General features: G+C 38.0%; 1 protein-coding gene across 2 annotated transcripts in view; it reads left to right on the top strand.

The window, feature by feature from the left end:
• Window positions 1-3,496: 3,496 nt before the first annotated feature.
• NR1H4 (nuclear receptor subfamily 1 group H member 4) overlaps window positions 3,497-25,871 on the top strand; it is a gene marked incomplete at both ends in the record, with an annotated part of 32,018 nt that continues 9,643 nt past the window's right edge. Inside the window, 7 exons of one of the 2 annotated variants that reach the window (XM_082279572.1) lie at window positions 3,497-3,581; window positions 12,096-12,458; window positions 18,416-18,556; window positions 22,872-23,005; window positions 23,539-23,637; window positions 24,229-24,328; window positions 25,276-25,422. In XM_082279572.1, the coding sequence (XP_082135698.1) occupies window positions 3,497-3,581; window positions 12,096-12,458; window positions 18,416-18,556; window positions 22,872-23,005; window positions 23,539-23,637; window positions 24,229-24,328; window positions 25,276-25,422 (1,069 nt within the window). Of the gene's footprint in view, window positions 3,582-12,095; window positions 12,459-18,415; window positions 18,569-22,871; window positions 23,006-23,538; window positions 23,638-24,228; window positions 24,329-25,275; window positions 25,423-25,871 lie in introns of both variants that reach the window. The other variant, XM_082279571.1, reaches the window with a different exon arrangement.

Below are 25,871 nucleotides of genomic sequence, written 5' to 3'. Positions count from 1 at the left end.
TACAAAAAGGCTATGAGGCCACATCAAAAGCCTGTGAATGAGATGGGAATCTATCTTCCCATTGATGTTAACAACGTTTGGATTGGGCCATAGATTAATGATGTTACTGAAATTTCTCTTTCAGCAGTAGGCAGTCAGATGTATGAAGAATAGTAAAATATTATGGGAAAGGTGGAAGGAAATGTACTTCACTAATATTCGTGAAAAATTTTTTAAGAGCTTTGATAGGTCTTTGCTGAGTAATTGAAATAGATTTAATCATTCTTCTGAAGGTAAATGACAATTAGACTGTCATGGAGCTTTTCTGGTGATGAAACGTATTTTTACATTACTTGAAAGTGTGGGGCCATGATGCTTTTGTTTTCAGTGATCTCAGTTGATTTAACTTTAATTATTTCACTAAGAGACTTGGCTTTGCTTACATAGAAGCCAGGGAGAGCTTTACTACTGACCATAGCAAGGTCAGAGGGAGTGCACAGGTAAGAGCCCACAATAAATCTGAAACCTAGAGTTAAGTGGTAAGCCCAGTTGTGTATACATACATATTTGTATACCTCAATGAACACATTTCCCATAAGAAATCTGAATAAACATGTATATGCACCCATACAGTGGAAAAACAAGCCCCATAAATAATAATATACACGTAAATTTTCTTAGTCAAACATAGAATGTGTAAACACACATAGATTGACAGTTCTAAAGTATGTTAAAATGTAATAACATTTTATGTAATTCAGAGCTCTTGACACGTAATTGAAGACAATACTCTCAATCAGTTTGGCACATATTTTACTTTATACATACTGATCTCTGTTTTTCTTTGCTATATATTTTGGCCTATGAAGATAATCTCCAAAGGTGGTAGGGTAAATAGGTTTATTTAAAAAGTTAACTAAAAAAATTATTTGGAAAAAGAAGCTTTCTAATTTGTCACATGCCTCTTCTTTTTTCTTGTAGGCATCTTACTTTGGAGAGCAATATTGATTTCCTGTGCTTCTATTGCCTTTATTTCAGCTTTTACATATCAGATGCTCTTTTTTGTTGTTGTTACACCTCAGAATGGAGTATCAGCCCGATATAGTGACCTATATTATTTCCCAGAGCTGAACAATGTGTAGCTTAAATTCTCTGTACTGTGTACCTAGTGTAGGTGTTACAGCTGGAAATCAGCATCTGTTGCTTTTAAATACACGTAACATTAATTATGTGGGTAAATCTAATATAGGTTAGATAGATCACAGCAGGCTGGACTCAGGAGAAAATCAAAGCCAAACATTAATAAGTATTTAATGAAGAGTTTGGTGTCCAGTGAAATTTACAGTAGCAAAGCTACATGCAATGGAAAATATATATCCAGCCTTTTTTTATGGTAGTCTTGTGCCTTGAAGAAATCCCAAGAAGACAGGAGTAATCTCTTTCATGAAATCTAGTAAATGGTCTACATCAGCTGGATATATTAAATAAAATGAAGTATTAAAATTCTGGGAACTTTAAAATTATCATGAATATTTGGCTTGAACTGAATCCATCCAGACCAAATTTTACATGGCAGAAGGCTTAAAGTTACAAAACCTGTAACATCCTACAAAAGCACAGATTCTTACAAATATGTCCTCAAGATTCTTACTATAAACAAGGCAGTATTAATAACATGAGGGTTGGGTCTCTTTGTGTGTGTATGCAAAGAATAATAGATTCTAAGGAGTCCATCTTGAGGTTAAAGAGGGGCATTATATATATGTTAAAAAAGGGAATGGCCTCAATGAAGCAAGAAAGTAGTTTATAGACATATCAAAGAGGCTGTAAAAACACAGACACTTTACAAGCATTTGAAAACATAGCTTGCCTGCTTTCTTCTTTTTTTGCATCACAAACTAGAAGGATGCAGAATATAAACCTTAGAAGCTAAGAAGTTATGCACTGAAATTCTGACTATATATTGGCAGTCCTGACTGTGCTGCTGTCTCCTCCCAGAACACTTGTAATGCACTGTAAGAGGAATTGCATCCCTAGAGCTTGTCACGGGTATTTCATGAGAAAACTGTCTGTCAGGAATTTTAAGACCTTAGAGCTATGTGGGTAGCCCCACCTCTTGATTTCAGCAGATAACTTCCCTGGCAACTGAGGCAGCAAGGCAGTAAAATGGTTGGAAGTAAACGTGGACCTAGTGGGGTGGCTGGGCTGATTGCCAAACCCCATCCAAGATACATGGAGTTTTTCTGCTGTTGCAAAACTATGTTTCTGTGCTAGATTTGAGACACTGTGTTTACATGTTATTTGCCACAAGAACCCTATCTGGTCTGCGATACAAGTAGCTTTTGACATTTCTAAGTAAACTGTTTAAATTATCTGTGGGCAGACATTTAAAATGCATCTGTCTAATTAGAGGGCCTCTGTTTATGTTAAGAAAGAATTTAATGAATCCTTACGACATATAATTACAGAGTGTGCTTGCCACTTTCACAAGCTACTTCCCAGTCTGCTCAGCATTGTGGCCTCCTGCAGCATTCACGTTTTTGTCAGATGACTTCATTTCTGCTCAAGAAACATGCTGAGATCTCACTGGGAAGCAGACTGGGCTGTAACTCTCAAATGTATTCAGTAAGTGGAAATGCAGTCCCAGGGACAGTCCCACGGTAATAAAACCAAATAAAGAATTAAGACTATGAAACAAAGGAAAACAGATTGCTGTCAACTTTATGCAGAATCCTCTTGGTGTCTGTAGAAGCCCCTGAGACCTCTCCTTGGAGCTCTGTATTCCCCTGTTGGTCCTGCCTCAAACGCAATCTGGAGTTGGCTCACTCCACCCACATGGCCTGGGCAAGGGAGCCCCTTTCCCACCTCTCCCAGCCTCCCCCAGGTGAGAGTTGTGTGGCTGCTTGAGACCACCGAGAGAGCAGATGGGTGAGCCTGGTTACCAGAGCCAGGCTTGGCTTTCTGTGTTTGCCACCATTCCTCTTGTTCAGTAATCACTGAAGGCAAGATAAAGAGCTGGTCCCTGGAAATTAAACTCAAGTTTCCTGTCTGTGTTCTTCTGATCTAACCATAAACTTGCACTTTTCAGTAAGTGAAAGCAATGACATGATGAAAGGGTGGTGAAAAATAATGCAAACAATTGGTATTGCATGGAAGGAGGGCTGGGCAGCATGCCCTCAGGAGGTCAGGCCAGTGCTTCACTCTGAATATTTGAATAAATTTGGGCATAAACCTCCATTAATTTAAAATGAACAGAAAGAGGGTAAATAAAATATGCCACATCAAGGAAAAACCAAACAGGCTGGATGTAGCATTTTATTTAAAGGCCGAATTAGGTATTGTAGCTTCAAGATAATGTTTGTTACAGCAATATTGAACTAGCCTCCTGCATCCTGCCTTACACTAGGTACACAAAAGTCAGTTATCTTGTTCTAAATATTCTTTTTCCTTCATGTTTTTCAGGGTCTCTTTTCAACCTCCTTTTTAATCAGCATATTCCTCCTGAACTGAAGAATAAATGGGATCTGAAATGAATTTAATAGGACATCATCAGCTAGCCACAGCTGATGGATTTCCTCTTGCTGAAGGTCCTCATTTGTTTGGTAAGTCACCAAATTAGGTTGAAATAGTAAGCTGTCCTTTACTCAGAAACCTAGGGGAAAATGCACTGAAATTTCAAGTCAAGGACAGGTGGCTGAAATGTGCCAACCTTCTTGAATCTTCAACACTTGTGAAAGGAATAACAAACAATACATCTGTGGTGTTAATGTAATCTTGCACACCATTGCTTTCATCACTGCTCTCAGCAGAACCTATGGGCTGTTTTTGTGACACTCTTCTAGTACTGGAGACCATTTGGCAAAGACAGACTTTTGTATGTAGGCTGGATGTTACCTTCATGTGAGTCACTTAAATCAAGCTCAGCAGATATATTTCCAGTAAATCTGTAATAAAATTACAGTGCAATGTATTTGCATTGCCATATTATGCAAATTTATGAAACTAATTTCACCTAAATTAAAACACCGTTAAAAACTTATCCTATTAACTTCAGTACACAAGAAAGTTTATAAAGCAGGCTGGAAGATCCTCCTTGCTCCAGTTCCACTGAATTTTTCAAGGCTAAGCATGAGTTTGTTAATGAGTGAAAAATTCCTGGTCAATTTTTTATAAGCATGGGTAAGCTTATCTTTTCTGATATATGTACTGCTAAGGGGAAAAAAAGAGGATAATACATCACAGCAGAGTGGGTCCTTCATTGAGTAAGTTACGGCACATTGAGGGACGCACACATAATACAAACCCCCACAAAATGCTGCAACACCTCAGAAGTTTACAGTCCAAATAACACCAGAATTCTGCCTTTTTGAGTGCTGGAAAAACTGAACATATTCCAGTTTCATCTGTCTGGAGCAAGAGTAGTGCCTGGGGCATGGAAGGAAGGACTCTGACACCCAGAGCTGCTCCAGCTGCAGAGCTCCTAGAAGTCAGGAACATCTCTAAAAGTCAGACCACTTCCAGTGTCCTGGCTCCATACAGCTAAACTAAAGCATGATCACTAATGATAAGCAGAACCCACTCCATTATTGTGTGTTACTGGTTTTTATCCCTCTTTGTTTTGGGGTTTGGTGGGAGAAAAGTTTTGGAGTTGTTAAAAAATAATATGCTAACAGCTAAACAACTTCTTTGCTACCTCTTAATTCCAATGTCAGGCCATGATATACAGAGAGGAGAATGATGTTCAAATCTAGGGTGCCAAATATTATATCCAGTCATCTTTTAAAACTCCTGCCTATCCGAGCTACTTCAGATTTTTGTAAAGAAATTTCATCCAATATCTATTTTTTATTTAATTGTTTAACTATTTTAAGGAGTAATGATAAGGTATTTTGAAAACACAAGGAATAATGTTAATGTAAAATACTTGCCCTCCACAGGGTAATCTTACTTACAAATTGTGAAGCTTTCGGAAGAGGGATTGTCTCTCATTATAGGTGTTCAGAGCTCAGCATAATGGAGATTTAATTCAAACTGACATTTCTGTAACAGAAAGAAATAATGTATTAAGGAGTTGAATCAGGGGTCCCATTAGGAAGAAAACCCAGCACTCCTGCTGTGTTTCACTTAACCTGACTTTTGTTTTGTGGGGTGTCACTCTAATGTCACTCTTTTTTGCTTTTATAGCTGGAAAAAAGCCTATCAGAAATAATATGCAACTGAGTCCACAGGGAAACTTACTCATTGTGAAAATATGACTCTATCTCTCCAAAACACTTGTAGGAAATGGTTTTGTCTCTCAGTTTTTTATCTTTGTAAATTACTTGCATTTTTTTCACATTCAGTTTTGGCAGGAAGTGACTTCTGAACCCCAGAAAACAGGAAGAAAGCTTTTCTTTTAGATGGTCCTTATAATGCACGTTTCTTTTAGGTCTTCTCATACATTGTAGCTCACAAGTTAAAAATTGCTGGCTTACAAGCATTAGCCCTTATACAAACCAATCTCCTTTATTCAAAGATGCATACTCGCCTTCTGTAAAAAATCCCTGGAAATATATTTTCTTTTCATTATGCTTTATTCAGTCTACAGGGAGAGTGTTCTTCAAAACCAAATCTAATTGCATCTCCAAACATTAGCTCCAGGTTCAGGTATTTCAAAAGAAATGTTGTCAATTCTGAGTTGCTTGTGCCTCACCACCATGGTGATTCCAAGGCACTTCTACATACTTAGCCTCAAGGCTTCTAGTTGCAGCAGGTTTTAGAAAAAAGGTTTTCACCTTTCTGTAGCCGAAAATTTTATGCTGCTCTTTGAACAGTGTATGTCTAAGGTAAAGTACCTCTGTATGTCTTTGGAGTTAGTGTGTTTTAACTATGGATTTTCCCTTCTGCAGTTATGAGTCCCTGGGAAAAGGGCCTCAAAATGCAAATGAGGAAGGATCTTTAGCCTAGTAAAAGTGAGGGTGCTTCTCTTCCACCCTCTCTTCCTGAAAAACTGCTTTTCTTTTTCCAGCTCCCTACTCAGGTGATTTAGAAATATCCTAGATCTCTTTACAGGAAATATATCTTTGAAGAAGTAGCCAAAACCAAATATATAAAATGATACATCCTCTATAGTATCTGCACACAAAACCAACTTTATCTTTCTTGCAGCTCTGGTTTTCCCAGTGAGGGAAAGGGACTCTTGGTAACAAGAAATTCCAGAAATGTGTGGGTGTCCATAAGACCTGTCCTGTTGAGATTCTTCCCTTCCTCAGTCAAATCCTGTTTTCATTTCACAAGTCCCATTGTACTGAGCAGGGCCAGCTGTGTGAAGACTGGGCCAGTTTCATATCCTGACCTAAGAGAAAGTGGCACACCTATCAACCTTCCTTTTTTAACCTCTGTAATTTAGGACTGAAATCTCCTTTAAAATCTTTGGAAGCTTTGTAGTTCACCTTGGAGCCATGAATTTATTCCGTGGACATGTCTACCATGACAAACCTAGACTGATCTGAGCTCCTCCACTTTGCCCCAAATTGGCTGGATACAAGCTGTGATGTAGAACATGCTGAGGCTCATTAGCAGAGCACTGTGACAAGCCTTGCTCTAAGGCTTGGCAATTCAGCAGGACTGTTGCAAAAAGGTGTTTGATAACATCTTTCAATTGCCTTTGAAATTTTTTCATATTAGAGACAATCCATTGTTAAATACCTATATTCCCATTAGCTTATTTCTCTCAGTGGTCTTCACTTGTCTTTTATCACAAGGGACTGAATGAATTTTCAGACACCAAAAAAATCTCTCCTTCGAATCTTATATGTGTAAGGTTATATATTTGTGTGGCACCTGAAATACATGACTCAAACTGCCATTTCTATGATAAATAGATGGTATCTGCCTTATATAGAAGTTAATATGCAAGATACTAAGTGTGCAACTTCAGATATCAGAAATGGAATTATTTCTAAGAACCTGAAAAGATAATTCAGTACTATTGTATGCTTGGTTTGAATGAAGACCTATTTTAAGTATTTTTGATGGCCTGAAAATGTTTTCTTGTAAGGTGACATTAAAATATAACAAGACAAGAAATGCTACCCTCCTTGTACATGTCCCTATCTGGGAAAGAATTTTTAGGGGAAATGAGCACTCTTAAAAGCTGTATTGAAAAGGATGAGGAAAAATAAGAAAAAAAATGACATGTTACAAAGCGGGGAAAAAAGCAATATATTGAAACTTCTTAATGAAAGAACTACGAATGCCACTGAAAATTGTTGTAGACATAGAACAGTGCCTAAGAGGAGCTTAAAAGGTTGACTCCTTTTAGGTAAATCTGCATTTTTTTTCTGGTTTGGGGTTTGGTTTTTTTTCTTAATAAATAATAGTAATAAAAAAGGTAGTAGGGTCAAGTGTCCAAACTGATTAAACCGCTTCAAGATCACAAGATATGTTAAATAACTACTTGTCTTTAGCACCACCTGGCATTTGATGCAACATCTGGCATCATCCCTGCAGAGAAGATAATTAGGCTCATAACTGACCCCCAAATCAAAAGGAAACAAACCAACACAAATTAAAACAGAAAATCTTGGATGCATAATAATTATGAAGAGAGCCAAACCAAACAGAGTGGCAATGTGAGTAAAAAATTTAATGAGAAGGACAGATTGGATGTGGCTTTGAGCAACCTGTTCAAGAGGATGGTGTCCCTGACTATTTCAGGGGGTTTGGAACTAGGTCATCTTTTAGGTCCCTTCTAACCCAAACCATTCTATCTTGTCATACAAATGTGTCCAGTAGGGTCTGAGCACTTTGGCCTTTTTTTGAGAATGCAACATTTCTGCGCTTAGAAACATGCTTCCTGTGATACTGAAGTGGTTAATCTATTGCACAGAACCACCTGGCCTTACCTAATATTTATTGATACAAAATTCTGTTGTAACTAAACCACAATAGGTACAAAAATACAATGGCTAGGCTACTTGGAGGCATCCCTTCAGCTGGTAACCCAATTTTATCCGGGTAACTCCACACTGGGAACAGACATTATTTCCGGCATTTACAAACAAGTTTCTCGTAATGAAGTTAATTAGTAAACTATATAACCTCTGGTCTGTGTCACTCCTTTCTAATCTTAAAGAAAGTTCTCACAGTAAAGAAGTTAACAGGACACAGACAAAGCAGAATTGAGAAGTTTCATGTATATATAGACTTTAGGAGGTATAAAAGAAAAAAGAGAAGGAAAGGAGGACTGAGGCACCCTAAGGAGAGTATTTTTCGTCAAGAAATGGTCAGACTGAACACAGCCTGAGGTAGGATATTGCTCTATTCTCACTTGGATATTTTTGTTATCTATTCTTGCACTCTTCCTTGAAATTGTAGGATGCTAGTAGGTTTTTTAAACCAAGTGATCTTTAAAAGATACACGAATAATTTGTTTGGTATTAAACCAGGATTTTGTTAATGTCTATGCCATGGTTTCCAAATTACCTAATTCTGAATATCATTATTTTATTATGTTCCTTCATAAAAAAACAAAGGAGAGACAGGGGTTCATATTTTAAACCTGCTTAGAATTTGTTTAGCTTTGTATGAGTGGAACAATAACTTTTACATTAAAATGTCATCTCATTGTAATTTATTTAATATTCTGCATAAAATCCCCTTTAGCTTACACAAGACATCAGTTTAGCTCTGTGAACTGAAAACAGTTTATTCCTGCAAGGAAAATGATCTCTTGTTTCTACAAGTCAAATATTTTTTTCAAGTTTAATGTAGAATATTCTGTGTAAAATTTAAAGTAATAAAAGTAAAACTCTCTAAATTTAAGTTGCAAGTAGAAAAAATATTTGTAGAACAATAATCACATGTATGTGAAGGTTTCACTTTGCTTTTAGTAAGCTTTCCTTATTTTTGCAAAAGGTTTTCATTGAAAAACACTTACTTGCAAAATATAAGATTGGCAAATTGAAAAAGTCTGCAGCTATAAGTAGCATAACATTTGTGTGTACTTAAATAGTTGTTCCTTAAAACTCTGAAAAGTATGCTTTCAAAAGGAAAAACTGATAAATGTTACAAAATATTTAAGACCACACAAACAAAATGTCGGTGTAGTCCAGTGAGCTCATTTTTGATTTCACTTTCACTGCTTATAGTACTGCAACTTCAATGATGTTACTGGGCTACTCATGCTTTAGCTGCATGAAACCAGTCCATCCCAGATTTCTACTAATATATATATCTGGAGAAAAGCTTATGTACATTCCGCTTGGTAAGATAAGATTACTTTTCTTTTGTGATAAGAAATTATTTGGTCTAGACTCTCATGTGCAGGTCTACAGGTACATCATGCTCAGGTCTACTTAAAACAAACCAAACCAAAACTAAACAAAAAATCCTCAAAACTTCAAGCTAAAGTGGGAAAACCTACAGAGATGCAACCTAATTATCTTTAAAATTCATACTGGTCCTTGAGCACTTCCCAGAGTTTTAGCTGTAAGTCTGTTTTACATAAAACAAGACCATGTTCTCTCAGTCTCCCTCAACCTTGTCTGTTCTTCCTTTTTCTTTCCATTGACCTGAGCATGGACTCAGTTCAGCTAAATTGTTTAAATCTGAGTCTGATACAGAAGGAAAAAGGACATTATATAGGCTGTTTTGCTTTTTCTCCTGTGTTTAACTTAACTAATTCAGACTCTTTTTTTGTTTGTTTGTTTCCTCTGGAAGCGGAGTACAATGGTTGGGAAGATTTTTTAAACATATTTGTAACCCAAATGGCTCTACAGTTGTTTAAATACACCCCCAGTATTGTCTCAGGATGTGCTGCAGTTCTTTAGTAGCTCTGAGTTTTTAACAAGCCCTGAGATTTTTTTTTTGGGGGGAGGAATGTTGCCTTCTCTTCTTGCTCTTTCAGAGGTCCAAGTAGTTCAGGAGGCTGGTACACAGCTTTTGTGGAGTTTCCTGTGGAGGCAGAAAGCTAAAAATCAACAGTTTCTTCTTTTTCATTTTGGGATTGTCCCACTTTCCTTTAGCAAACTCAATTAAATAATTACTAACTAGCAAGTGAAAACTTAGGTTTCCATGGTGAACAGATTCCTTTCCAAAGAGAGATTAAATGAATGTGTATCCCACAATTAACCCCAGATTTTGTATCTAAAGTACCTTGACCAGTCTTCATGAGCAGTGGCCCTGACAAGTGGTAAATATAGCTAAAGACCCATTAAAGACTCATTAAACCTATACTGGATATCAAATCATCGTTGTCCTCACCCTTTACTTGTTTTGTCACCACTGTGGCTGTCAGGTATCAGTGATAGTTTGCATCTGATGCATGAAGCTGTAATTTCACTTCCAGGCTCTTCCATAGTGTCCCCAGATGCCCTCTGTATGTCTATACTCTTGGTTTAAATGGCATAACCTTGAGTTTGGGGAGTGCCTTCTGCTACTCTGCTCTGCCAGTGTAGCACTTGGTGTCCTGGCCTCTTCTGAGGCAATGAAATGCAACCATAATTAAACTAATTACAAGTAACAAAGGGCACCATTATTCTCACTCAGTTTTGTGTCACATTTTTCCAGTCATAGATCTTGCTGATTATTCTGGAGCTGGGACCTCAACACTTGCTGTGGGCAATAATAGAGCAACCACACAAACCCAAAACACTTGCGTGGCTTCTACAGCATGGTAAAGTAGGAAGGGCAGAAAGCTGCAGGGCAAGAGCGTGAGACCTTGAAAGCAAAAAAGTAGGTGTAATTAAAAGGTTAGTTTGTGGCACTAACTGAAGTGAGACAAAGGAGAGGGGAAGATCCCCCACTATAGATTTTAATTATTTTTGTCATTACAGATGTTCCCTCCTCTTAATTGTTGACATTTCTTTGTTGTTTCTGATTCCTTGCAAAAGGACACTTGTCTGGGACCAATTTTGTGTCAGCAAAAATGTTTCTGGAGTTCTTCTGAAGCACTGTTAAGTGATGGTCACCAACGAACATTAATCTATGATTTCCTTGTAAATACTGCTGTTGACTCAAATAAAAGTGGACTGGTCATCTGCCTGGAAATATGCACTATTTTTCTCAGACTCTTCTTGGAACTGTTGAAGGAATTGAGTCAGTGTTTTCATGAAACAGCAAGATGTGGCTCTCTCCAACAGAAAATAAGAAATAGTTTGCAAATAACTTTCAAATTCAGCTTTTCAGTTGTTTGACATGGGCTTGATTTTAGCTACACCATCCAGGGACTGCTAGATGTTGTAGTGTCTGGAGTACAGAAGAGAAATGAGAGTTCAGTTGTTTGCAATTTTAAATATGCTATTTAACAAGCAAGGTTAAGGTAACCTCCAGATACCATGTTGTTCCCGACAGGAAATTTTGCCACTCCTTGTGCCACTGCCAGGCCTGTTGCTGGCTCAGAGGTGACTAATGCTGACTTAGAGAGGTGCTTCTTATGAGAACTGCACAGCTGCACCGAACAGCACAGGCTTGTAGGGGCTGGGGACCAGGCTGTAGGGGCTGGCTGGCCGATGGAGGCTGGACGGTGAGAAGGTTGCATTTCACCACTTACATTAGGAATATCTTTCTTGTTCTTTCCTGGTAACCTCACTTTCCTATTTCAGGCTCTTCTTGAATGTTTATTTCATTTTCTTAGTCTTCTAATTAAGCCTCACCCTTGTCATTTTTCCTCAGTGCAGTTTTTGTCTGTCATGATGTATTCATTCAGAATTAAATACAAATTAACATGGAGTCTTGATTTAGCTTTCACCAGTGCCATGGGGTTTTTACCATTTGTTTGGACTTGTTCCATTCTGCTTTAAGGCCTAATTTGGGCTGCTGGCTTCCCTGGGGTGTGGATTGCTCTTTCCTGTAAACTGAACAATTATACGATTACCTGTACAATTTTTTTCAAGATTTTTTTTATGTAACTGCCAGTGCTGGACATTTCCACCAATTATAAATGAGTGTCTGAGAAAGAATAAATTATTTTTAAAACTTCTTGCAGTGTATTTGTGTAGCAAATCTGAGTTTAGAGAATGCAATCTTTATGCTTGTGCCTGGTTTTTGAGACAAACATCTAGAAGTGGAAACTTCTCTGATAATTACAATTTCATGGTAGTAATAGAAATTGGTTTTGCATTGCTATTTTCCAGGTGTCCTTTCAGAACCAATGAGTTCTCCAGTGCAAGAGGCAGATGTGTCACCTTATGCACAGTACAACAATGTGCCATTTCCCCAAGTTCAGCCTCAGATCTCATCGCCACCTTATTACTCCAACTTAGGCTTCTACCCTCCGCAGCATGAGGAATGGTATTCCCCTGGGATGTACGAACTCAGGAGGTTACCCTCAGAGACCTTTTTCACAAGGGAGACAGAGATAATGGATATCCCTGCAGCCAAAAGGCCTAGACTGGGTCACTCCACAGGAAGAGTGAAAGGAGATGAGCTCTGTGTGGTCTGCGGTGACAAAGCCTCTGGGTACCACTACAATGCCCTTACTTGTGAAGGATGCAAAGGTAGGATGAAATCAGTTGAACTAATAGGCACAGCAGCTTCTCAATTTTGGGGGGGTTGGGTGTTGTTTTGTTTGTTTGTTTGTGGGGTTTTTTTGTTTGGTTTTTTGTTTGGTTTTATTTTTTTTAATAACTTATTTTCTTGGTAATTTTATCCAAATCAGATTTTAAACATATTAGAGATTCACATTTGGATCCTGTGTACCCTATTTTCCCCGAGACAGACTGGCAGAGTCTTCTACCATTGCCCTGTGGTTATACAGCATAGTAGGCCAATCTATGGCTCTTGAGCACCACTAGCTTTTGGAAAACTGAAGGACAGCTTCTCTGTGGAGACTGGCAGCCTGGCTCTGCTCTCTATGGAAGCTGTTCATGCCACTCTCTGCCTGAGGAGGGAACACGCCCATGGAGGCCCCTGGGAGCTGAGTGCTAGGCTGCCCTAGAAAATAGCTAAACCAGCCCAAGTGCCTCATGTAGTGACCACTGAAGGGGAGTGAAAGCTGTCAGCCCCCACCTGTGGGCTGTTCCCAGGGAATCTCTTTCCCCCAGCTCCCAAAGGATATAATGGGTGTCTTTCGGTTTGTGAAATGAAAGGATTTCTAGTTCTATACTTTCTTCTAAGGATAGCCCCTATCCCTAAGGAGGGAGCTTCTTCAGAAAGAAGGTTGTATCTGGAGAACAAATACCTTGCTTCTCAGAAGAATATTATTCACTTGTTATTATCAGGATAAATGTGGTGTAGAAAATCATTGCCATTATGGTAAACATGATTGCCAGATATTTTAGCAGAGAGGGACAAGAGGTTATGTCAATAATTATACCTGAAGAGGTATCATATATCTGTGATAGGGCTGAGGTACATTACGGCCAGAAAAATAGTGCCCCAGCTTTTCAATCTGTTCTGTGAATATTTCATTACCATTCCTGTTTAATGTATAAAGACTAAAGCATGGTCACTACCGAATTACTGAAATACCTTAATGTGGAATTCACTGTCATAGAGAGTGGACCTTGACCTAATTTGGGGCTTTTGCTTTATCTATCACAAAATCATTTGTGAGGAAAAAACAGACCACACTAGTCAAGCACTCTAAACATGAATACAATCACAAAGCTGACACAGTTTTTCTCAACAATTTCAATAAATAAGAGGTTCATTTCTTTCTGCTGTCTGAGTTAATAGTCTCCATGTCAAAAACTATGAATCAACTCATATGAATGCTGTCATTATAAACCAGGTTAAACTCAATTTCGATGTGATGATTTCAAGTAATGATACATTTATTCTGTTAGTAAGCTATTCCTACTCTTTATTAACTTCAGTATTAAATATGTTAGGAAGTTTTCAAAGACCTAAAATTACAAACTTTGAAATTTGTACTGAATGTTTCTAGAAGAGAGGTTAAAGCCATCAAGTAAATATCCAGACTAAAACCCATGGTGAAAGGAAACGTGTCCACTTCCCTACCGACTCATTTTGAATCACTCTATGTAACCAGAATTTTACTGCTTTATTGGGATAATCTATTTTATGTTTTTGTTCTGTTTCATGACTGCAACATCAATTATAATGAATAGTACCCTTGACCAACATAGTAAAAGTTGAATTACTTAAAGATAATGGATTCTGTTTCTACAATAAACTTTAGGGGTGACTAAAGTACCAGCTGATTCAGTAAAGAGATGTGCTGAGGACAGTAATTCTGTCTGACAATGTAAAGCAGATGCTATGTTTTCTAGATCTCTTGATCATTCTTGTTATCTGTGGAATTTTTCACATGGGTATGCATTACCTTCAAAGCATGGAGACCAAAATTAGGCTCAGTACTTCAGTTGTGCTTCAGTGCAGTAGAATAACTACTTCATGTGTCTGTGTCTTGCACCCCAGTATGAGATTATCCCTTCTTCTTGGCAACAAGACTGTTAATTCATGCTCAATGTGTGTCCAAAATAATACACAGGTCCCTTTCTGTAGGACTAGTACTCACCTTGCAGCACCCCTGCTCCATTGATGCAGTGGATGCTCTTATTCAAAGGAAGAAGCTTTGCACATATTTTTATGGGATTCAATCCTCTGTAATGAATATGTTAATTTTTATTTTTTTAAATTTCTTTCTTGGGTAATGCATTCAGCAACAGCTTCTATTCTTTTTGGTTTTCTTTCTTGGGCAGATAGAACAAAATCAGGATCTTATCTATTGTCCCTCATGACAATATTAATCTGAAGATGCAGGAGCATACACTGCTATACATATATATATCTTATTACATTACCATCTGTTGGAACCCAGAGTGCAGGGAATGTTTCTCTGCCTGTCCTGAGGGACCCACCCCCCCAGGGAAACACTGTTTTTAACCTTCATCCATGGAGAGAGCTGCCCAGGCTTTGGGATGAATTAGAATCTACAAGGGTGTGAGTTAGGTGGTAGTACAATATATAGTTTGTCACATGGTGCAAAATTTAAAGTTTTAGGTTTATTAGTATGGTAAGTAGATGAAGGCAAGATGGAGGATCCCTGTCGTTTTTCATGTCTCTTTCATCTTCTTCACCTACTCCATTTTCTGCAGTGTTGGTAGCACAGAATGATTGGTTAGGAAATGCTGCAGTACAGGGCTACGTGAATACATAGTTCATTAGGCATTGGTAGAAAAGTCAAAATAATGTACGTTCTTAGTGACAATTGGGTGATTTATCTTTAAAAGGGCCTTGAGTTTCCTGCATTTTGTCTTTTGGTACTTGCTCTGCTTCATGCTATGTCTGTGGCATGTAAATTGCTGATAAGATATAATAAACAATCTGAAGACCGAGAAGATCCAAAAGTCCTGTTCGTCTCTTACTCCTGGCAAGGACTTTCTCCCCCATCCAGGGAGGACATGTGGGGGTCGAGAACCCCCATAACCGTCCATTAACCAATATGTATGAACCATTAATATTTTACATAATATTTACAGCACAAGGAGCAATACACTGTGCTTAAACTTGCTATTGTGGAGACCATTTCTGAAACAATCTTTGCAGACAGACATCAAAGACATTCTGGTACAGCCTCAGCCTGGATAGTGATACTGGGTTTTAAGGGCCCTTGCCGGATGTTACAGAACAAGTGTGACATATTGTTGAGCTTGTTTAATAAAGCCACAGAAGAAGTTCTGCTGAAACAAAAAGCCACTTTGGCTTTTTGGATCTTTGAAATCCATTTCAACCCAAACCATTCTATGACCCTATGAAAAGTTAATTACGCATCCCCTCCATGCAGGCTTGCAGTAGGAGTTTTTGCAGTATTCACACCACTCCTGTACTGCTTGATGTGTCTCACACCAGACTAGAATTCTTCTTGCAAAGAAAGGTCCTGCTTCAATCCTCTCCTCACACAAACACCCACCATGGGGGCACGGGGCGAAGGAAAGCCAGAAGATGTCTTGATAGTCTGACAGAGCAGAGCAGATGCTTCGTTAGCAATTGTGAACTTCAAAAACTTTCAAATGTAAAACCCATCAGGATGTCAAACAGAGATACTTCCAAAGCTTTCATCTACTCTTTTTACAACTGCCCTCCTTCAACTTTCATAATTTCCATAAGAAAAAATCAGCATTAGTAACATTGGAACAGCTCTACCATAATTAATCATATTCATGACTATCTGAGAACAAAGCAAATTCAACATTTCCAGCCAACATGAGCTTTTTGTAATCTGGCAAGATCAGAGGAAAGTCAGACTGTGTCAGAAAAACCTTCAGCTTTTGGGGTTACTAATCCTTTGTTAGTTTAACATATGCTGTTTCTGACATACCTTTAAATGTTAGTAAAACTCCTCCCATTACAGAAAGTCACATGTAAGTATTTCTGGCAGTATAAGTTCATTTTGAATTAGAGGTGAATAATATATAAAGAAATTTCATTCATACAAAAAGCTAATTTCAAAATTAATTATGAAGAAGTCTGTTCAAGAAGACAATGATTCAAGAGTCACTTCACAAAAAAAAATGAAGCAAGATTAGGGTTAAAACTACTTTTTGAAAAAAAAAATTATTTTGCTTTTCATTTTAAATAATTTCACTTTTTCAAAACCTTTGTTTTCAAGAGCAAGTATCTGACTGCTTGAATCTTGTTGGTTCCTAGCTTTTGCATCCATGTTTTTGCCTTTTTCTTTCTTGCATATCTTAAAAAATTCATTTACTAAAGTTCTTTTTCTTTCTTCCTCCATGAAGAAGTAAATGCACACCTTGTGGATAGGTTGAGTGATCATCAATCAGTCTTAGAATGTTATAAATATTTGTGCAGAGCTTTTCAGTATTTACTACTAAATAATGTGTCATAAACTATAGGATTTAAAATTAACAAATAAAATCATAATTTATATAAAGCAGATGTAGTTGCCTTTAACTGACAGTGAGAATTTACAGCTTAAATCCAGGTTTTTTTTCCCTTCCGTGACCAGTAAATGGTAATGTATTAAAACCATGTGAGTGATGAATAAAAATAATGCCTGGGGCTTCTGGAGGTTCTAAGTAATCTGCATTTCAAAAGAGACTGATGCCAGTCAACTGTATTTGTTTGAAGAGCAGCCAATAAAACAGACAGCATGGAAGAGATTTCAAGCAGGAATTACTGAAGATTTAGAGAAATGCCAGATTTTTTTGTGACCAGGTAGTGGAATTGTTTTACTGGTTGCTACACACTGGTGCTTGGAAGAGATTAGGCAACTATAAAACCATGGGTCAAATTCGGGAAATTGTCATCTGACTACACAATTCTGCAAACACACAGACAATCCTTTAGATTCACAACTGAATTTGCTCTATGATTTGAGTATGGGAGACTGGGTCTTATCTGGCTCCTCTTTCAATGCATCAGAGTGCTAGGTTGGAAAACAATAGCTTTATTGTGCCAGGCAATGGTGATAAGAAAGCAAAAGCTTTTTGAATAGCTCTGGTTAATACAAATGTGCACAGAGCTCTAGTTTGAAGCACAGTATGAATCAGTGATGTGCCAGGAGAATCTCCCAGGAGTTTATTTCAGAAACCTGTCCTCACATGGGGAAGAAATCCGCTGTAGCTGAGGCTAAATAGTCTCTGCCATATGAAGGGTAATGTAAGATAGTAATGGCACAGTGAGTAACACTAAAAATTCAGGAAACATTGACAGCAAAGATTCTGCTGCTTTGTGATGACTCTTATTCAATCACATTTAATATCTTGTGCACCCCATGCTTTGCCCACAGTGGCACTCTCACAGATGTCGTAGGCAGCAGCCAAATAGGAGATTTGGACAGATTTAGGAAGGGTTGTCTCAATTTCTTTTATCGGTTGCTGTTTGCAGCGATCACTGTGCAATTTTTGAGTGAATCCAGTGATGGTACCAGTAGAACTGCCTGTGTAGGTGAAATTAGGTGACTACTTAACTCATCAAGTGGACAATACTCAGTGAATAAGGCTGGAGAGTCTTGTAAAAAGGGGTACATGTACAACAGGCAGATAGAATGGAGCTTCCTTATTCAACTCGGGGGTGGGCGAGCAGACCAATATGTGGAGCTTCTGTTGCTCCCAGGAGCTGGGGGAAAGATGATGAGTTACTCAGCTCTCTTTCTGCACATTCCTCAAGAGACTTAACAGACTCATTTTTTTTCACTGGCTATTTGTATGTCATCACCCTACAGCTCTAGTGCTGGTGCTCAGCCTGTTACTGGCAGGTTTCAGATTTGGGTCTGAATTTTCCCAACATTCACAATTCCAGGACTAATGTCTAGTGTGTGGGCTCATTTATTAAATTATTAAATATGACTTGGATACTGTTGTTAATACAAGTATCAAGAATGTAGTCATCCAGGCACTGAAAGAAACTGATGGTCTGGCAGAACATGTGTCATTCAGAAAAACAAGTGCAGATGGAGGTGCTCTTCAACTTGATGACTTTGCTTCTGAGTGTTCTCTTTCATCTACATCACTGCTGTTTTGTGCAGGATTCTTCAGAAGAAGCATCACAAAAAATGCAGTATACAAGTGTAAAAATGGAGGCAACTGCGAGATGGACATGTACATGAGGAGAAAATGCCAGGAGTGCCGTCTAAGGAAATGCAAGCAAATGGGCATGTTGGCTGAATGTATGTATACAGGTATTTGCATCATCTAGTCAGAGCATGCATTAAATACTGTATTTGTTTGAGTGGTCTGTTTTTAATAATAAAGTTATAAAAGATGTCATTTGGCAGGTGGAAGGTGTATTAAAGAAGGTGCTGTGCCTGTGCATCAAACCCTGTTGAAAGACAAATGCACTTTTAAGCAATGGGATTTCATCGCTGGTCAGGGATGCAAGGACATAGGAGCTGAGCAAATAGTGAAGGAAGGTCAGTCCTGCACTGGATGACAGCTATTAGTCTGCTCTAGTGGGAAGGAGAAGCAGTCAGGGAAGTGACTCTATGGGAGACTCCCCAGGAGTGAGGATTTTGCAGTGTCATGGAAGCCAGAGTAGGAAAGTCCTGGTGCTCCTCTTTCCTACTCTTTCTGGGGCTCCCCCTGTCAAGTTCTTGCTAGCCAAGTCCAAGTTTTGACACATAAACAATGCCATTTTCAAGAAAAGAGCAGGAGTGTTGCTAGCAGGAAGTTTCTGTGGCCTTGCCAAGTGTATGTTCCCAGACCTCACCCAGCAATCAGGCAAAGCCTGGTAAGGGCTGGCCCATTTTATAGTCTCATTAGCTCTTCTCATGGAGCTATAGATTTTCCTGCCTTGCATATAGGCACGTAGGTAGAACTCATAGACACACACAGGTCTCCAGAAATGAACTTGATGGATTTTAATAATGTTTCATGTTAAAACAAATATTCTATTCAGACTGACAGTTTATAAACTTTATTGAGCTTCAGACTGGATAACTTAGAACAATGGGGATACTAGAGTACAACTTTGAACACGTTTAAAGCTCCTCTTTGAGTTATTGCACTGTTTTTGTAAACTTGCTCCTGAAAATACTCTGTGAACATCTGCTCTTTTGCCTTCCATGAATAGGACTGCAATTTATTTTTCTTGATGGCTCCAGTCACTTCAGCATACACATATGTGTGAAACCAATTTAGGTTCATACCGGAAATTAATCTACTTGGAATTTTTAATATATTTCTATCCTTCAATCTGATCAGAAGATGCTATAGTAACTGTTGGTTATATGAGAAACAATAAGCTCCATCAATATTTTGAATGTGTTGCCAGCATAATGTAATTAATCTTTCATTCTGCAAATTGAACAGGCTGCCGAGATCCTGAGATATTACATATTCTCATGCAATACATAAACATATGAGCAGACCCCACTCTGATGGAAGAACTTAATGCATCCTGCATTGTCAGAAGAAAATAACTCCCCTGTGAACTCAACCCTGATCCATTGCTTCAAAATTTTGAGGATTCAAAACAGCTTGAGTCACTCAGTGCAGCAAAAATCCGACAACCCACTGCTGTAAAAAAAAAACCAGGTCAGCGTAAATAATACTGGCTGGGACCACATGAAACTTTTATACTGGCCTATCATTTTCACAAGCTGGCATACGGGAAATAAAAGCCAGTGGGTGCCACTGCCATCTGACTCTCTCTCTCTGCAATGGAAACACGGGGTATCTTGTGTTGCTCATGACTTAACCATAAGTGTGCTCTAATGCACTGCAATGAGGATGTTTGGCAAGGCACTATTTAATGGCTTTAAAGTAGGAGTGTGTTGTATAATTGCTTTTAGTTCAAGGCAATCTAGGACAGTAAAACATGAAACTTCTAGTAGTATAGGGCATTTATTTGAAAAAATATGACTAGGAAATAAAAGGTTACCTTGAACTTTGTTTCACTTACGCATTTTGTAGGATTGTAATTGCAAGTTCTGTGGATTCTTTTTTTCCTCTGAACAAGGAGGTAAAGTATTATAAATATTTATGACACAGCTACTCAACAATCTTTCTCCTGCCCTTTATGTGAAAACTACAGACAGACCAAAATTACTACCCATCAATTTCAGTCATTTGCTGTCATTTTGATCTAAACTGCAAGTTTCTTAGGTGAAATGTCTAGCTAGGGAAGACCCAGATTCTGCCACTCTTCCTGGAATTTAATACCCACTGAAACCTAGCTATCTCTGAGGTAAAAAGTGAAGTCCTGTCTCACACACGAGTTTTTCAGCTGACTTAAATGGAGCCAGAATAAGATATCAAGGGAACACTCACTAGCAGGAAGCATGAGAAAAATCTGTCTTAATGCTTAAGGCACACGTAAAGCAAATTTTCCCTAGGAAGGCAATAGACCAGATCCGAAACTGGTGGAAAATAGCACAAGCCTATTAACAGAACCAAAGATTGCACTGAATAATTTAGAAAAAGAAATCTATGGTGTTGTGTGGCACCACAAATTACATGGCTTGATACCAATTATTATCTCCATCATTCCTATTCCCTCCTTTCTCCTTTCAAGGTATTCTTTGAAGGTCTTATTTTAATCATGTAAATTTCCTCTTTTCTCAGCAGTTCAGGTAGGTCATTTTATATAGGGCTTAAACAGGAAATTAAAAACATTCACAATGAGATTCACTGGTTTCATGGTATCTTCCTCCACATCATATACTCACTGAATGAGCCTCTTTTCCTGCTCTGCATTTTTAAAAGTGAAGAATGGGAGGAAAGAAAAGAAAAGAAAAGAAAAGAAAAGAAAAGAAAAGAAAAGAAAAGAAAAGAAAAGAAAAGAAAAGAAAAGAAAAGAAAAGAAAAGAAAAGAAAAGAAAAGAAAAGAAAAGAAAAGAAAAGAAAAGAAAAGAAAAGAGAAAAGGAGAGAAAGAAAGAGAAAGAGAGAAAGAAAGAGAAAGAAAGAAAGAAAGAAAGAAAGAAAGAAAGAAAGAAAGAAAGAAAGAAAGAAAGAAAGAAAGAGAGAGAGAGAGGAAGGAAGGAAGGAAGGAAGGAAGGAAGGAAGGAAGGAAGGAAGGAAGGAAGGAAGGAAGGAAGGAAGGAAGGAAGGAAGGAAGGAAGGAAGGAAGGAAGGAAGGAAGGAAGGAAGGAAGGAAGGAAGGAAGGAAGGAAGGAAGGAAGGAAGGAAGGAAGGAAGGAAGGAAGGAAGGAAGGAAGGAAGGAAGGAAGGAAGGAAGGAAGGAAGGAAGGAAGGAAGGAAGGAAGGAAGGAAGAAAGAAAGAAAGAAAGAAAGAAAGAAAGAAAGAAAGAAAGAAAGAAAGAAAGAAAGAAAGAAAGAAAGAAAGAAAGAAAGAAAGAAAGAAAGAAAGAAAGAAAGAAAGAAAGAAAGAAAGAAAGAAAGAAAGAAAGAAAGAAAGAAAGAAAGAAAGAAAGAAAGAAAGAAAGAAAGAAAGAAAGAAAGAAAGAAAGAAAGAAAGAAAGAAAGAAAGAAAGAAAGAGAAAGTCCCGTGCTGATAGGTTTATTTTTAGATGAATACTTAGGTGATTACTTTTTCATTTGTGATCTCTGTCTTCCACAGATTGTGTAGGGTACCTATTGTTCCTTTCTTTTGTTGGCACAAGAAAATTGATAGTTTTTATGACATCCACAAAAGGATGCTCGCTGGTTCAAGGTACTGAAATGTAGTCTAGAACAAAAGCACCTGAACAAAAAATCCCAAACCACAAATGCAGAAATCCTTTTATTAGGGCAAGTTAAACTCTATAATAAAACCAGGGCTTTATGCAATCCTCTAATACAATGAAAAGCAAAATAACAAGACCAGTTGGGTAACTTCTTAAGTAAATATATTTTAAAGGTAGGTCTGCCAGTCTGAGTTACTTCTGAGTCTACGTTTTCAGCTGTTGGTCTACCTGTGTAGAGATGCAGTAATGGCTAAAGCCCTGGAGTCCCCTCTTCTGAGTAGGCTTTCTTTCCAAAGATTCTGCACAACAGACCTAATATTGCTTAAAGATTATTGAAAACATCCAAAGCTCTTTGTGTAAGAACACCTGCACCTCAGTCACTACTCTGGATTAGAGCAAAAGTGCATTATTTTGATGACAATCTTCCAGTTGTTCCTATTTATTGCACTTTGGTTTAGGTCTCGGAGCACAGGAAAGGCTTTTCTCTTGTATAAAACTAAACCAAAGGCACAATCCAGCATTCTCTCATCACTAACAGGTTTTCTGCCTGTAAGAATAGATTAGAGCTGGTCCAAAGGAAGACCCCTGACATGCTCAGTGTGTGGATGCTGGGTTAGCAGAACCAGCTGTGTTGCTCTGCAGATGAGCTCCATGTGGGCTAGACTATTTATCGTGTGTACCTAGCTTGTCTCATTAGACTCACATCCAAAGATAATGACGCATTCAGGAGATGATCTGCACAGGTAAGCGGGGTTGTTAGTGTAAAGGGCATTCATGGGCATGTTTATGTACCTCTTCAATGCTTCAGGCATATATAAGTTCATATATAAATGCTTTATGTTGCATTATGTGTCCTAGGTCTCTTAACAGAGATACAGTGCAAGTCAAAAAGGCTACGGAAAAATGTGAAGCAGCCCCCAGATCACACAGTCGATGAAGACAACGAAGGCCATGATGTGAAACAAGTAACATCTACAACTAAAATATATAGGGTAAGAGAATTCTTGTAATAGTTCATACAGTAGTGGTGATGTTTGATTTTTGTTAAATGCATCTAGTACAGTGAATAAAGAGTATTGAAAACTCTCTGGAGCTACCTGTATTAATTAAAACTCCATCTTCCACCAAGTCAAGGAAATACCTTGAGTGTAAAAGTAGTTCTGATAATTTTTTAGTCAAAACTCTGTAAGGCATGTGTAAGATCCATGCAGTATTTTTTCTGTGGTACATATATCACATACAGTGAGGTGTGATATTAAAACTCTAACATACCTAGTTATATGCTAAACATTTCCTAATTTCTGATAAATAACCACACAAACCTATGCAGTTTAAAAACATTATATACCTCTCTTCTGTACACTTCTACAAAAACCTCAGTAACAAGCAAACCTCTTATCTCCTTGGTCTTCAAATGGTAAAAAATAGATGTATAGATCTTGCCTAAATCAAGAAATTCTACATCATTACTATGACTGCATTTCGTGATGGGCGTTGTTTTTTTTTTTTTTTTTTGCCAGTATAGGAGAAGGTAGAATTTACCCCAGAACAGCAGAAACTTCTTAATTATATTATGGATTCATACAGTAAACAAAAAATACCACAGGAGGTGTCAAAAAAACTAGTAAGTATATTGACAAATTCATTCTTGAAAAACTGATAATGAAGCTGAGGATTACACGGCAAAAAATACTTGTAGTCAGCATAAGTAGGTACAGTAAAGTAGAGCAAATTATGGGTAAAAGCTTACAGTCAAAGTATGCTGAAACTGGGGCAGAATCTTTCCCATTCAGTCAACAGTTAGACCACATCTTTGTCCATCAAACTTAAATGTTAAGAAAAAGCTTTCAACTCTAGAATAAGACTTTTATGATCAAACCTAACCTTTGCTGATTGGAGCTTTGTTTTTCCATTGTCAGTATAGGCAGTGACTTGAGTTTGACTTGCTGTCAATCTTCCTTTCTATAAAGGCACCAGCCTGGAAGCTTGAAAATAATTTCTAGAGTAAAAGATACTCTTATGTGTATCTAAGATACTCTTATGTCTACTTCTTATGTTGCCTTCCAAAATACTTTGGTTTGCCAAGATTGGAGACAAATTACAATATTTGGTGGAACTCTTGCCTGGTCCAGTCCAATAGTTCTTGTATTTTATGCTCTTAAATGTGAAATGTCAGTGAAAATTAACAGATTTTGTTTGGTTTAATTTTTAACAGTTAAACGAGGAATTCAGTGCTGAAGGAAATTTTCTGATTTTAACAGAAATGGCTACCAGTCATGTGCAGGTTCTTGTGGAATTCACTAAAAAACTACCAGGTATATCCAGCGTGTGGGGGCAAATTTTGTTATTGCAAGGTTTACGTGCCTTTCTGTTGCCTTTTGGCAATAGTTGTGTATATTTTGAAGACTATAAAACAATTCCTGCTCCTTCTACACATTGCTTAGATACTTTAGATACAAAGCACAAAGGTGCTTTGTTCTCAGAAGAATAGTAGGTTGAGCAATCCAAACTCCGCCACTCCAAGATGTGGCACCCTTTAGCTATGGACAAACAAAATGCTCAGAAAAGGGATTGTGTCTGTAGAGAGATTTTATTTCTATATATTGCTGCAATGCCAAATAGTCTGCCTCAAAATTACCACTAACACTTTCTAGACTCTACTTCATGCCCTTTGCTGTCTTTCTAGCAATGCCTCTAGGTTATAACATCCACTGAATTGTGAGTCCCACGCAAGAACTTTCTCTAGTTGGTGGCACCAGTATTTATGGTCCTGGCACAATGTGTTATGGACAAGTGCTGAAAATCTGAGTTTATTAGCATTTTTTCAACTCTCAAGTTGATGTTACCTCAAGACTGAATACTGGGCATATGGTAGAGGTCCCCTTTAACTAAGGAAGGTGCATTGTAACACTGAAAGCAGCATGGCAGTGGGGAAGGCACGTAGAGAGCTCTGGTGGAAACATGACAGAAGATATTATGGAGCTAGACAAAATTCTCACTATTGGTTATGCTACACCGCATTTTGCTTATCCTCTAAAAGTACCCTGAAAACTGAAACACACGTGTAATCCTCATAAACTTTGGGGGAGGTTCAAATCAGTGTCATTTTCTGAAGTCCGGGTTTCAATTTCTGCAGCACTTGGCAACCCTACTGACACCAGCATCAAGGTTATGCAGATGTGTGGCACCTCACGTGCAGGAATTTCAGGACAGAAAGAAGTGGGAACTTCTATTGTCTGACTTATCTCTAATGTCTCCTCAGGCTTCCAAACCCTTGATCATGAAGACCAGATTGCTTTGCTGAAGGGCTCAGCAGTAGAAGCAATGTTCCTCCGTTCAGCTGAGATCTTCAGCAGGAAACTTCCTACGGGACATACTTTCCTTTTAGAAGAAAGAATTCGCAACAGTGGTAGGTATCTCGTTTAGTGAGGCAAAAACAAACCACACCATTGCAACTTCTGTGTCAGTATTTGGCCCTTGGAAAGCTAGAGTAAGATTGTTTAGTAGCATTGAGACAGATTTATCTGAATGTTGTTCTTTATGTTAACTAGAACAAATCTAACTCAGCCTTGAGTCTAAAGTTCGTAAGGTAAAGGTTTCTTTACAAGTACTTTGCAAGCATTATCAATAACGCTGCATCAAATAAAACTAGTGCATGTCTCCAATGATAAGCATGAAAGAATGATGAAGAAGAAATAGTACCATTTCAAATTGTTCAAACAAAGTATTGGTAATTATGCTTTCAAAGGCAATCCCTATAAGAAGAAAAGAAAAAAAGATTTTAGGATGTTACTGGAGATGACTGAAGGCAAGCACCTATTCTTAGGGATGTTTTGGTAAAATTGAATCACACTGCAC

Source organism: Coloeus monedula (assembly GCF_965178545.1).
Source record: "Coloeus monedula genome assembly, chromosome: 4".
Classification (NCBI taxonomy): Eukaryota; Metazoa; Chordata; class Aves; order Passeriformes; family Corvidae; genus Coloeus; species Coloeus monedula.
The sequence above is the reverse complement of the archived record's forward strand: the minus strand, read 5'-3'. Positions and strand labels throughout refer to the sequence as shown.